General features: G+C 50.7%; 1 protein-coding gene across 2 annotated transcripts in view; it reads right to left on the bottom strand.

Moving 5' to 3' along the window:
* TNFRSF8 (TNF receptor superfamily member 8) overlaps positions 1-14,324 on the bottom strand; it is a 63,902-nt gene that overhangs the window by 9,486 nt on the left and 40,092 nt on the right. For both annotated transcript variants that reach the window (XM_075906322.1, XM_075906321.1), the window contains exons 3-9: positions 11,913-12,038; positions 9,637-9,792; positions 9,427-9,520; positions 7,883-8,238; positions 7,598-7,720; positions 7,136-7,186; positions 1,568-1,593 (exon numbers count right to left, since the gene is read on the bottom strand). In XM_075906322.1, coding sequence (XP_075762437.1) covers positions 1,568-1,593; positions 7,136-7,186; positions 7,598-7,720; positions 7,883-8,238; positions 9,427-9,520; positions 9,637-9,792; positions 11,913-12,038 — 932 coding nt within the window. The remainder of the gene's footprint in view (positions 1-1,567; positions 1,594-7,135; positions 7,187-7,597; positions 7,721-7,882; positions 8,239-9,426; positions 9,521-9,636; positions 9,793-11,912; positions 12,039-14,324) is intronic.

Here is a 14,324-nt window from a genome sequence, read left to right as displayed (position 1 = left end):
CCTATAGGCTTCAGAGATTACAAACAAATACATTTAAAACAAAAGACATTGACTTCAATGGAGCCATGACAATTGACAGCAGCATCTACACCAGGGGTGGGCAAATACTGGCCCATGGGTCAGATCCGATCTGCCAGGGTTAGCCTCGGTGGGTTCCCACATCACCATATTTACCAGCATCTCTGCAGGTACAGGGAATCACAGCTCCCATTGGCCGTAGAGCATCGTTCCCAGCCAATGGGAGCTACGATCACTCGTACCTGCAGGAGCACAGAAAAATATAGCTGCTGCAGCCCACCAAGGCTAACCCTGCTGAACCATCACCATTTTATTGCCCACTCCGATTTACATTCTAATGTTACTGTGTTTATTGATGTTTGACTTGCTCATTTCCAGTCCAGGATATTCTTACTTTGTCTTTACTATTGTTTTGTATTAACTGGCAATATCCCCACCCTGAGGATAGAGGTAATTGTTTCCAGAGGGTAATACTATATTGTATGTATCTGTATTGTTACAGATTTGCATTGTTACACCCATCAGTCTGTATTGTTACACCAGGTCTATCACACCCAGGCAAACAATAGCTCTCACACCCAAGACAAGTGCTCTTGGCCACACCTGCAGAGAAGGGAAGGGTGCACAAGAGGGGCAAGTGAAAGAGGAGGTTTAACGCCAATGACTTCATTGTGGGGGACAGGACAAAGCTGCAAAGTTCATATCCAAACTGCTCCCAAACTATCAGGCAGGTTGGCAGCTGTGATTCTGGTGCCTGGCACAAGCTAAGGGCAACAGATTGAACCCTGCACCCCTCATGAAAGCAAAACTCCTGTTCACTGCATAACTTCAATGGGAATTTTGCCAGTGTCAGGATTCCAAGATCAGGCCCAAGATATAAAAAGAACAAGTGATGGTATGTCCCCCATGTGCATCTACCTCAGAGGTTACAGTGCAAAGGAGTAAACTGAAGGGTAGGTCTATACTTAAAATGCGGCATCAGTGTAACATTGTCTGGAAATGGGTGACAGGGGAGGAATCATGTGAGGATTACCTGTTGTGTTCCCTTCCTCTGGGACATCTGGTATAGGCCACTGTCGGCAGACAGGATACTGGGCTAGATGGACCTTTGGTCTGACCCAATATGGCCAATCTTATGTTCTTAGCTGTGTCGCTGTAGCACCTTGGTCAAAATGCTACTACACCAATGGGTGAGCTTTTCCTGTCCACGTAGTTAATCCACCTCCATGAGAGGCGGTAGCTGTGGCAGTGAGAGAAACTCTCCCATAGATGGAGCACTGTCTATGCTACAGGGAGAGTTAGGTTGGTATAAAGTTCAGTCAGGGTGTGGATTTTTTTCCATCGATACAGGCCTGTAGGGTAGACCTAGCCTGAGAATGTTATAACTGATGGTTTAAACGTACCTAAATGAATGAATGAATTTTGTAACATGAGACCTTTTAAAAAAATAGATCCTGCCTGCTCTGCATGCAGACCACTCATTATTTTACCCCTCTGAGGGATAACAGGAGTGACTGGGGGCGGGGGAGGGGGTCAATTTCATACTTACTGCGCAGTTCTTCATCAGATCAGAACCTACAAAGAGAAAAAAAATTGATCGTGGGTGAGTTTATATTAATTTTAACAGCCACAAAAAGAATATCAATGTTTCATCTTGCATTTATACCGCACCCTTCACCCTGATGGATTTTCAGTTATTTTACCAGCTGGCATACCTTTTACAATCCTTCCATCCCTACAACACAGACACCAGTGAATGCAGCTGCTGTTAAACGCTGCACAGCAACAGTACTAATACTTTCCGCTGAGTATTAAAGAAGAAACCCATATTCAATGAAGAATGAATCACGGTAGATGTTAGTCCCATTGATTCATGCACTGCTGAAGGTTTTTAGACATTAAGGCAGGAATGGGGAACATTTTTTCTGCTTCTGTGTCATCTGAAGAAGTGGGTTGAACCCACAAAAGCTCATGATACCATCTACATGTTTTGTTAGTCTCTAAGGCAGTGTTTTCCAATTTTATTTGGTCACGGAACCCTTTTAAATTTGAAAGAATTTTGCGGAACCCCTAATAACAGTCTTATCTACGGAGCTGAAAAAGTAGACCACAAATAAGTAAGGATAATAATAAATACATGCTAAACAAGATCATGAGATTAACATTTAGTTTAATGGCATGAATTTAAAAACAAAAATAACATTAATAAATATTAATTACTATTTTTTAATCATAAAATGTTGTTGTAATGGAATTTTCTCACAGAACCCTTATTTTCACTTTGTGAAACCCCGGGGTTCCACGGAACACCATTTGGGAAACACTGCTCTAAGAGTATGTCTAGACTACATGCCTCCGCTGACAGAGGCATGTAAAATAGGCTACCCAACATAGTCAATGAAGCGGGGATTTAAATATCCCCGGCTTCATTAAAATGAAAATGGCCGCTGCGCTGTGCCGGCTCAACTGATTGTCGGCACAGCACGGCAGTCAAGACGCAGATTGGTCGACAGGGGAAGCCTTTGCTGACCGCTCCTCTAAACCTTGTTCAACGAGGCATAAGGGAGCGGGTAACAATCCGCATCTTGACTGCCACGCTCCGCTGACAATCAGCTGAGCCGGCACAGCGCAAAGGCCATTTTTATTTTAATGAAGCCGGGGATATTTAAATCCCCGCTTCATTGACTATGTTGGGTAGCCTATTTTACATGCCTCTGTCGGCAGAGGCATGTAATCTAGACATACCCTAAGATGCTACCAGACTATTTGTTGTTTTTTACTTTTTTTTTTTTTTTCTGTTGAGAGTGACTGACCCACAGAAGAATCAGTCGGGGGCCACACATTGACATGGCCTCTGATTGGGAAACAGAAAGACATTCCCCACATTCCCCTTGCACACCACTGTCTGGGGGGGCCGGGCTAGTAGATTGTGTGTGCTCCAGCCCCAATGCTGGGGGGGAGCTCCGAGCCTCGGGGGCCGGATCCAAGCAAGGCACAGGCCTGATAGAACAGAATAGTCAATTGAAATTGAAAGGGGAGGTTAGCTGGACACAATGTAATTGATGCTGGCAGGCCAGACACCAGTCCTTATCCAAGGTACAGGCCTCAAATAAGAACTGACAGTCTCATAGTTGAAGACCAGACCAGGTCACCTGTATGTTAGTTTTGCTCAAAACAGGTATTCGTCTCACAAGAATGTATTTTGTGTTTAAAAAAAAATCTAATGATAAGTAAACTGTGGCCTGAATTAATCCTCACTTCTATTGTCTGTGTTCCAGGCTGCACAAGAATACATCTGTTGTGCTTTATAACTTTATAAAGGTTTGCCCTGAACTTGTGAACTCAAGTATGGGAACCATTCCCACTGCCCGTCAAAAAAGATAATGTCAGATGGGTCATCAAGAATCACGGCAATACAAAGAACCGATAACTGGCCCTATCTACCCGGGACATGCTATGTGCAAGGAAACCGATACTTTGGGCTTGAAAGCTGAATGAGGGAAACGAAACAAAGCTATAGAGAAGTTTTCCATCTTTTTGGCTGTTTGCACTCAGAAGGATCAGAGACTTTCAGCTGAAACTAGAAATCCCCCGGGGTAGTCTCCTGAGTCTGCCCTGAAATACACTTGGAATTAACTGATACTTATAGATTATGTGTTTTTCCTGTTACATTCCAGCTCAGCTTTCCCCTTGATATTTTTAAACCCACTACCTCTTCTTATTTCCCCCTCCCTTCTTCTCCTATTTATTTTAGTTCTGGACATCCGACATTCTGGTAGGGTTGCCAGATGGTTAATCCAAAAATACCGAACACTCTCCCCTCTAAAAAAAAACCCACTGGGGAAAGAAGTATGTGGAGGGGAAAAAAAGGGGAAGACCAGAGTTGTTCAGCAAAAAAAAACCAAAAACAAACCAGCATTAAAACAGCTTTAAGTGCCTGCAGAGTCAAAATAGGGATAGCAAGAGGGGAGAAGTTGAGCACTAAGACCCAGGGAAGGCTTCAGTTCTTTAGGCTTTTTGCTGGTGGCCATTTTGTTTTCTTCATGGAGCCAGAATGCATCTTCCCTGCAGAATCAGGTAAGCAGGGGGTCCGGGCCTCGGACCTAGTTGCTGAGTGTGTGTAGGGTTGCCAGGTGTCCAATATTTTCACCTCCTGGCTGGGAAAAATATCAGAAAATACTGGACATTTTAGGTGTCCCATATTTTCTGAATTTTTTTACCAGACAGGAGGCAAAAATACCGGACTGTTCGGGTCAATACTGGACACCTGGCAACACTCTGGTCATCTGAAGAAGTAGGTTGTGCCTACAAAAGCTCATGATACAATCTACATATTTTGTTAGTCTTTAAAGTGCTACCAGACTATTTGTTATTTTTTAAGTTTATCACTACAACTCTATCACTCTTAGGATTTTGATGGAAACCTATTTGTGTTGCTAAGTTTGCTTGCTTTAACCCATTAATAACTCTCCATTCCTTTTCCTAGTTCATAAACCTTTAGCTAGGTTATTACAGTACTGGCTACAGGCTCTGTCTTTGGTGTGAGATATAGCACTAATTGATCTGAGGGAAGGTGACTAGTCTCTTGTGACTGGAAGCAACCTGAATATAGTGTGTTTTTTGGTGTAAGGGATCGTGTATCACAAAATCCAGTTTGTCTGGCTAGCATGACAGACTGCAGAGTCAAAGGCAGTGTGGGCAATCATTTTTTATGGGAGGGCACTCTGAGAATTTAGTAAGTGGGTTTGGGAAAGAGGTGGGGTGCAGAAGGGAGCTTGGGGTAGGCGATTGGGGTGCAGGAGGGAATGTGGGGTCTGGGAGGGAGTTGGGTCACAGCCCACTCCTTCACTCCACGTTCCATCTAGTTTCCTCCATCCATGTGCAGAATACATTTTGTTATATACACTGACGCATGTGCAGATGTGTACCACCAGTAGAAAAAGCATATGCTCCCGGCTATGGGCGCCCTGCTAATCAGCTGAACAGCAACTGAATCTCTCCTGGATGGCCACCCAAGCACACAGCTTACAGGGAACACTGGTTATGACCTGGGGCAGTTGATTGTGGTGCAGGATCTGGGAAGAAGTATGGGAGCGGGAGAGGATTTTGACCTGGAGGAGGGATGTAGAAGGAGCTCAAAACGGCTTATGATCTGGGGCCTGGGTGCAGCAGGGTGTCCGGGGGTTGGGTTGTTGCCTAGGGCAGGAGAGATGTGACAGAGTGGAGCGTGAGAGGCAGTGTAGGGTCTGGGAAGGAATATGGGTGCAGGAGAGGAGTCTCTCCTGTAGGAGGGGGATGCCAGTTGGAGGCACTTGCTAGGAGGTGCTTACCTTAAGTGGCTCCCAGCCAGCAGAACCCTCGGGCAGTCTTCCTGCTTGCCCCACCCCTGAACGCCACTCAAATCGGCCGGCTGTGGGAGCCATGTGCTCTCTGCGTGTCGTGCCCCCTCGACGGGGGGCCTTCCGTGTGCTGTCTGTGCCACAAGCACAGCCCAGGTAGCTCCCATTGGCTGATTTCTGGCCCACGGGCTGCGAGATTGTGCTGGGAGCTAGGACAGCACATTAATCCCTCCCCAGGGGCATGTGGGGTGCAGAGAGCACGTGGCTCCTGCAGCTGGCCGCTTTGAGCTTTGTGCAGAGGTGGGGCAGGCAAGGGGCCTGCCTGAAGCGCGTGCTGGGCTGGGGAACGGTGACAGGCAAGAGGTGCTGGTTTGGCGGGAGGGATAGCTCAGTGGTTTGAGCATCAGCCTGCCTAAATCTAAGGCTGTGAGTTGAATCCTTGCGGGGGCCATTTAGTGATCTGAGGCAAATCTGTCAGGGAAAGGAACAGCCTGAGGCAATGATTGGTTCCCCGGCCTGTCTGGCCATCAAGGGCTGTGATGTAATCACGGGGTGCCCTGTGATGTCATCATCATTGGGTGCCCAGGCCAGCAGTGCCCTAGGCAACTGCCTAGTTTGCCTAAGCTCCTGGGCTGCCCCTGGTCAGGGATGGTACTTGCCACAAGGGCAGGGAGCTGGACTTGATGACCTCTCAAGGTTCCTTCCAGCTCTATGAGATAGACCAGGGGCTGGCAAAATGGAGATGTACCTAAGGGGACTGTCTGTCACTCTGTGGTAAGGGTGGTACGGTGATCAAGGGTATTACCAGCTTGGTGAAGTGCACTTCTAAAATGCCTTTTTTCCCCCAGAAGTTCCCTAAAAGTGGGGGGACCACCTACTCCCAAATTGTGGCCCCGCCTCCTGTGCCACCCTTCCCTCCCCAAACCCCACTCCTCTTCTCTTCCTCCCTTCCATCATTCGAGGCCCTGGACTGTTCTGGCATCCCTGTTTAGAACACACCACCAGTTAGGAGTGTCCACTCTGGTGTTGCTGGTAGGATTGCCAAGTGTCCAGTTTTCACACAGAGTGTTCATTATTTGGGTCCCCTGTCCGGTAAAAAAAACAGAAAATACCGGACATGTGAAATGTCCAGTAGTTCCTGTTTCCCTTAGGCGGAAACCTGGAGTGGATAGTTCTCTCCTGCTGTGGGTGGCAGGGGGCAGTGAAGTGAGGAGCGCAGGGCCATTTAAAGTCATGGCACCTTTTTTTTTTTTTTTTTTGCTTAACAACTTTGGTCTCCTCCCTTTTTTTTTTCCTGGTGTGTTTTTTTTTGGGGGGGGGGGGGAGGGAAGGAAGGGGAGTGTTCGGTATTTTTTGTTAAACCATCTGGCAACCCTAGCTGCTGGTCTGCCTGAGATCAGCACTCACAGTCCAGGCAGCAGGCCAACAATTGCTTAGGTTGGCGTTTGGTTGGGGCACTATGGTTCACACCCCCTGTAACACATGCCACAAGGCCTCTAACACGCAAGAGCCTTGGTTTTAGGTCAGCACGTCTGCAGCGGTGGGCCCACTGACTCTGCAAGGGCATCCATTCTGATGGAAGAGCGCCACCTGTTGAACTGTTTTATTAGTGCTGGGGAGAGCAATGCGATGTGTGTTCGCCGACACCTTTCATCTGATAACGTGAAAACATTTCTCACGTTGATTCTCCCAATCAACACACACGCTCGGATTGAAATTCAGCTCGAAAACCTTTGGAGACAGGCTGGAGCCGTCTTTCTGGTCTGTCCGTCACCTACCTTGATGTGCCGAACTGAGTCTACATGTAGTGACTGGATACAGACCAGGAGCTGAGAAAATAAAGAGAGACCATGTTCAGCACAAACTGGGACCCACGGAGGACTGGATAAGAATGACTCTTTCCCCTCTCTCCGCTTGGGGCTATTTCAGCGGACACACTCCCTGCTCAAAACGCACAGCAGATGACACTATTCTGTGCGGAGGAGAGATACTTTTTGTTACTCTTTCTCCCATAGCCCACGGATATTCCCAGATCCTTTTTGTTACTCTTTCTCCATTTATTTCGGGGCAGCACCATCTCTTTCGTCTGCCATGAGAATTCAACCATTTAAAATCCAGAGTTCAGGATCTCAGCTCTTCCCACCCGTGCGGTGGCCATCCAGAACGCCTGGGACAACAGCCAGTCCCCAGGTGACACATACCAGCCTGAAATGCACAGCTACAGGGCTCAGGAAACTCACTCTTTCCATCTGGGGTGAAGATCCACCTCTTGCAAACCTTCCTTTGCCAAACCACCAGCATACCAGCGAACAGCACAACCATGCAGAGAATCACCACTCCCCAGAGAACAAAGCTCCCATCACCTGCAACACAGAGCGGGCAGAGGCATATTTGATAGCGAGGATTTTTTTTCAAGGGGGGGAGGGGTCCATACGCAGGGAAAGAGAGGGAGAGACGGCCCTGCCCACAGACCCAAGCCTGCCTTTGCATGCTGCATTCACCATGCGCTTTATCAGCGCTGTTACCTTTCTTGGTCGTCTTTTCTAAAGCGATATCCGAGGCCGGGGGAGTGCCAGCTGCGTGTTTGGTATCCGTTCCCCCCACAGTTCCCCCAGCAGTCGAGTTGGCGTCGCCAGAGGCCATGTCACTCATGAGCATACTGGCCTGGGTCATGGGCTCTGTGGCAGGGTGGGGACGCCAGCCTCCCACTGTGGGCTGCTCGCTCGGGAGCGGTGCTTTTGCCATATTGGAAAGCGCTGGCTCGCGGCTGGATTTCGCAGACCACGTGGTGGGGGCGAGGGGGGTCGGAGACGGGTCCACGCAGATTTGGTCGTGTGTGGCGTTTCCGCTGCCCACTGCGATCTTGTTTAGCTTGGCACAGCTGGGTAGGGGAAGGAGAACACGGAGGTTAAGGCACGTGGAGGAAAACGCACCCGGACTCCTTTGGGAAATGGAAAATAGCACGGGGGCAGCAGGCATGAGGCAGGGGAAGGCACCGGCCTTTCCAAACTGCCAGGCACGGCCCCACCCACACTCCCTCCCCCTGCTTCAGCACGGCTGCCTCCGCGCGTCAGCTGTGCTAAGGCTGGGACCCCGCGTCGCCTGCCTTCCTGTGCTCCAGGGCCAGGAAGTCTGGGGCCATGCCCCCCACTTCCCATGTGCCGGGGCTGGGGAGGCTGGGACTACGAGCTGCCCATCCTCCCATGCTCTGGGGCTGGGAGACTCACATGGAGGGCTGGAGTCCTGCTCCTGCACGGGGGAGGTTTGTGGCGGAGGTGGCGGAGCTGAAGACCTGCCTTGCAGTGGGGGGGAGAAGGAGGCTGGACCCCTGCAGGTAGCAGGGCCTCAGGTGGAAGAGGTGAGGCTGGGGAGTTGCCTCCCCCAGCCCTTGGTTCACCCACCTCCCATGGAAAATTAAGTTACCTGAGCGATCACATCCCCTTGCTTATTTTTGTGCCAGCATAGCCAGATGCCCTTAACTAGAAGCTCTTCCATTCCCTTGACTCCTCCCCCAGCCCTAAAGGATCTCTTTAAGCCAGAAGTGCAAATCTAACCCATGTGAGCTCAAGGTTAGGCAAGAGGGCTTCATCCAGCTCCACTCAACACCTCCCTCCCCCAAAGCAACATCGTCTGGGGCAAATAGAGAGACAGGGAAATCTCTGTTACTTGAGCCCTGGGTTGGATGTCTCTAGTTTGTCCCAGAAAAGCAACAACTTCCTTCCAGCTCTGGCTCTAGCTTTAAACAGCTAGGGGTGCCAGGTGTCTGGTATTGGCCCGGACAGTCCGGTATTTGCGGCTTCTGTCCGGTAAAAAACCCCCAGAAAAATATAAAATGTGGGGTATTTTCTGTTTTTCTCGGACAGAAGGCCACTTGGGACATTCTTCCCCTGCCGTGTCTGGGGTGGGGTGGGAGGAGCATGGGGATTTAAAGGCATCGTGACTGGTTGGTTTTTTTTTGTGCAGCTGGGTTTTTTTTTTGCTCAACCAATTTTTTCCCCTGCCATGTTCGGTACTTTTTGTAAAACTATCTGGCAACCCTATAAACAACCAGTCAGAAACCTGAGCTTACTCTGTGTGGGGCTTGCAGGGCTCGGTGCTGGAGTACTGATCAGAGAAGGTACCCCAAGAGCATTCCTCACAGGAGACATCAACTTTCGAGGTGCCTGCGGGGAAAAAAATAAGTGATCATTGAGCAGTACGGGACAGAGGAAGCCGCAGCATCAGCGCCGCCCCATGGCCGCAGACAGAGGAGACTGGCTAACAGGGGTCGGATGCCTACCTCTAACTAGGACTCCAAATCCTGGCTGGCAGACCGTGTGGGACACACATCGTGCACAGCTGTTGAGAACGGCCACCTTACAGAACATCCCCGCTCGGCACTCGCACACCCTGCTGGTATCAGAGGAGCAAGGTACCTTCTCCACAAGGTCGTATTCTGTAGGAGAAGAAAGGGGGAGTGAGAAAAAAATTAGCATGAAGGAGACACAGGCAGAAGAGACGAGTTGGGCAGCTCTGGTCCAAGAGTCCGGGCAAGCAGGGTGGGACACAGGATCACAAGTGCCCTGTTCACCAGCAACTTATGTCACAACCTCAGGAGCAATCTGCAGACCAATGGGCTTGAGACTTATCAATCAAGCTGGGATCAGGCGGGGTCAATAGCTGGATGGGAGACTTCTAAGGAAATGCCACGTCCCATAGGAAATGGCTTTGTAGTGTGGCAGGAGGCATTCCCCTCTCTAAGAACTGAGCCAGTGCCGGGGGCCAGTCTACAGCTGATATGCCAAGTTCTGAATGAACGGCTGTTACTACTGGGTCCCAACCGCATGTGGGCTGTCAAGATCTCACTACACATTTCCAAGATCAAGATGTTAACTCTCCCACCCTAGCCAAATCTTAGGCTCTGAATTGAGGTTGGTCCTCTAAATTCTCCAGGCAGCTTCACTTAAACTTGGTGCTAACCTCCCTGTTCTAACCTGGGCTATGTCTACACTCGCGGCTTCTTGCGCGAGTAATATGCAAATGAGGCTAAGTGTGGAATATCGCTGAGCCTCATTTGCATACCTAATGAGCCACCTTTTTTTTCCAGAAGAGGCTCTTGTGCAAGAAGGAACGTCTACATTGCCCCTTCTTGCACAAGAAAAACCCTCTTGCGCAATGCTGTTACACCTATTACTTGAACGGCATTGTGCAAGAGGGTTTTTCTTGCGCAAGAAGCGGCAGTGTAGATGCTCCTTCTTGCGCAAGAGCCTCTTCTGAAAAAAAGGTGGCTCATTAGGTATGCAAATGAGGCTCGGCGATATTCCACACAGCCTCATTTGCATATTACTCGTGCAAGAAGCCGCGAGTGTAAACATAGCTTTGGTGTTTAGTGTTCTTGTGCATTATTAAGCAACTTGCTGCATCAGCCCAGAGGTTGCTGCAATCCTGGTAGTAAAGCTGTTCAGTGTCTGCAAAACTCTGGGTCCATCGGGGTGAAAGACATGAGAGATGGGCCCATACCAGAATCCCAGATCCAGACTGCAGGAGAACTAAGATGCAAATCTGAATTTCAGACCCAAATTAGCCTGGTTCGTTCTTCTCTCTAATGTTAGGTCATGTGGTGGGACTACTTTTCAAAAGGGGGCACTTTAACAGAACATCCAAGTCAAGTATTGGAGAGATGTAAGAGCAGCTTAGTTAAACATCTGACACGGATGATCTAGATGGTGCTTGGTCCTGCCGTGAGGGCAGGGACTGGACTTGATGACCTCTCAAGGTCCCTTCCAGTCCTAATAGTCTATGATTTTATGCTCAATCAAGCGCACGAAGTAGGAATGGGCACGTCTGGCTATTCCACTCTCCAAGAGCCTAATTCAAATACCACCAAAGTCAGTAGGAGTCTTTCCATTGACTCCAGTGGGATTTGGACCAGGGCCCATAGGCAGCCTTTGGAAGTCCTCTTGACACGCCCCTTTCACATAATGGGGAGACTAGAGATGTAAGCAATGAATTGACTAGTCAACTATCCAATAAGCAAAAGATTATCAGATACTCGACACGAGTCGACTAGTTGCTTCTTCCCCTCCCCTATCAGAAAGAGGCAACAAGGGGGGGAAGAGGAAGTAGTGTTGGGAGGGGGAGGCTTAAAAGCCTGTCTCCCCCCAGCTCCAGCTCCATGCAAGGGGGCAGGAGTGCAGCGGTGGTGTTCCACCTTTGAAATGTACAAGAGTCCCTGCTGGAGCTCTTGTACATTTCAAAGCGGAAGCGCTGGATCGGGGCCAGCACTGGCCCAAGGCTCCATGCGGCATTTAAATGCACTTCTGCCTTTGAAATGTAGCAACAGCTGGGCAGGCTCTTGCTACATTTCAAAGCAGAAGTGCCCTTATCGACTAATCCAATGATTCATCTAATTTTAACATTGCTCACTGCAGGGCCCAATAACTTGAAAAGTGGCCCACCTCACACGGACTCAGGACACTTTCAGACAGGCAGCGGAAAGGCAGGAAACCAAGATACAGTGAAACCCAGAGACAGTCTCGGCATGAAATAGGTGCAGGGGAAAAGCAAAGCAAATACCTGGTTTGCACGACACGCACGCATCGCAGCGAGGCCTCTTGTGCTCCCTGTTCAGGAAGTACTCGGGCTCACATTGGCTGCAGTCCCTGCGTGGATCTGTGGGACACGCTTTCCTTTTATGGTCATCTGACAGAGAGACAGCAAAATCAATAGGAAGTCTCTTACCAAGGCTCTGAGAGAAGCAGAGGGAGAGAACCAATCTGTCAAAAGCTGTGCCTGCCCTGCAGTGCCCTCTTCTGGCCAAGTGTAGCTCAGCCGTGCCATGCCTCAGTTTCCCTTTCCGGTAGGCTTTTCTCTTCTCCTAATACCCTGGTTTATTATCCTAAACTGTTCCCATCACAATAAAGTCCTCAGAGTCCAATTTCATCCTCCCCAGCTCTACCTGCCTGGAGTCTTTGAGTCCCTAGTAGACGGTCTTCTGCTGCAGCCCCCAGATCTCCTCCTTGGAGCAGGGGGAGTAATTAAGGCCCAATGTAAATCCTCACCTAGCTCCTTTCCCCAGTCAATCCCTCTAGGACTGCGGAGGGGAAGACAATAGGCCACTTCAGAAATTTTTGAAGTGGCCCTAGCCACCTTGGAAGGGGCGGAGCCTCAGGTGGAAGGGGCGGGGCTAGGATACTTACATGCTTCCCCACCCACAGACCGTGATTGGTCTAGGAGTGGGGGAGCACTCAAAGTCTTTGCCCCCTTCCCCTCCAGAGAGAACCGCCAGCTTTTCTGAACAGCTGGCGGTTCCCTCTAGGTACCCGTGCCCCCAGGTCAGTCGGGGCCTAGGGAGGGAGAGCATGCGAAGTCTCTTGCTCCCTGCCCCCGCCCTGCAAAAGAGCCCCCCCGCTTAGAGTCAGCCGCCAGCTGAGCAGCAGCTGGCGGTTGACTTTAAGTGTTGAGCCCCTTGCAGGATGGGAGGAGACTTCACACACCTCTTCTCCCCTCTTCCCCCCCCCCCAGTTCCCAAGCCCTGATTGGCCTGGGGAGGGGGGGAGCAGCAGGGCCTCCACGGGCCGGATCAACTCACTTGGCAGTCCAGATCCGGCCCACGGAGGCCCTTTGGCCCATCCCTGCTGTAGGAGGATTCTGCAGGCAAACCTCCTCCAGCCGCTGTCTCCACACCTTTTGAGGGCAGAGCTAGAGTGCCCGGATTAGCTAGGAAAGGAATCCTGCCCTGCCCTGTACAAGGCTCCTGGTCCCAGGCCTTAAAGAAACAGCATCCTGGGTTTTCCCTCAAGCCTTAACTATCCCCATTCCTCTCTCCCCATACCTAGCTCTGTCTTCTCTAGCTCTTCATCCACTCTTGCAAAGAACCAGGACTTAAAGGGACACATCACAGAAGAGGTGTGGGTTAACCACTAGTGCTTACTACCCTTTAGGGAACAGTCACCCTGTTCTATGTCCCAAGACTGTCCACGCACTCACCTCCCACACAACACTAGGATGGAGCTTAGCTCTGCACCTGTCCCCCAGGGCTGGAGACATGCTACTGCAGGAACCAGCCTAGGGCCGTTACCTCAGCATGCCGTGGGGTGTTAAAAATGAGAAGACAGAGTGGGCTGGCAGCGTCATACGGCCTCGCTGGCTCTTTCGGGGCAATGGTAACAATACCCCAGGCCGGGGCTACACTTTTGCTGCCCTAGAAATCTGCTCCCCTCTCAAACGCTGTGCAGAGGGGTGTGACAGGGCACCCCCGCCCCACACTGAAGCCAGGGGAATGGCCTTGGCCCAGCTGGCCAAGAAGCCCCACCCCCACAGCCCTGCTGGGCATGCTCCCACTGGAGACAAACTATAAGAGCCTCTGGAGCAGTTCAGTTGGGGCGGACCGTCGGGGGGAAGGAGCTCAGGCCCGCACTCCAGAGCAGCTGCCTCAGAGACAGCAGCAGCAGCCTCGGCTGCAGTAGCAGCATCCTCAGCAGCCCCAGCAACAGCCCGGCCAGGGAGACCGTCCCGGAGGGCCTGACCTGCCGAGCAACGCCCCAAGAGCGGAGCAGCACGTCAGGAACGGTAGGAAGTGGCCCAGGAAGGAGGTTTATCCTCCAGGAGCTCGGCGTGTTCCGGCCGGCATCCCTGCCAAGCAGGCAGCAGAATCCTCCACTGGCAACAGGGACCCGGTGGAGCGGGAGGGCCTGGGTCCACCTTGCTCCCCACCCCACAACAGACCAGCTCTCTAGGAGTCGGGAGGGTGACCTGCGGACTAGGCCTCAGGGCCGTATACCCTGCTAGAGGGAACTGTGCTTTGAACTAGGCCTGTCAGCTGCATATAGCCTGATAGAGGGACATAGGTTTGCCAGATGCTTTCACCAAAAATCCTGAACATGGCAGGAAAAAAGCTTGGTTGAGGGAAAAAAAAAAAAAAAAAAAAGGTCGTTGCACCTTTAAGAATCCCCGCATTCCTCACTTCGCCCGCACTAGTTGCGGCAG

Source organism: Pelodiscus sinensis, chromosome 23 (genome assembly GCF_049634645.1).
Source record: "Pelodiscus sinensis isolate JC-2024 chromosome 23, ASM4963464v1, whole genome shotgun sequence".
In the NCBI taxonomy this organism is placed as follows: Eukaryota; Metazoa; Chordata; order Testudines; family Trionychidae; genus Pelodiscus; species Pelodiscus sinensis.
Note: the sequence above shows the minus strand (reverse complement) of the source record. Positions and strands in the feature narration are given on the sequence as shown.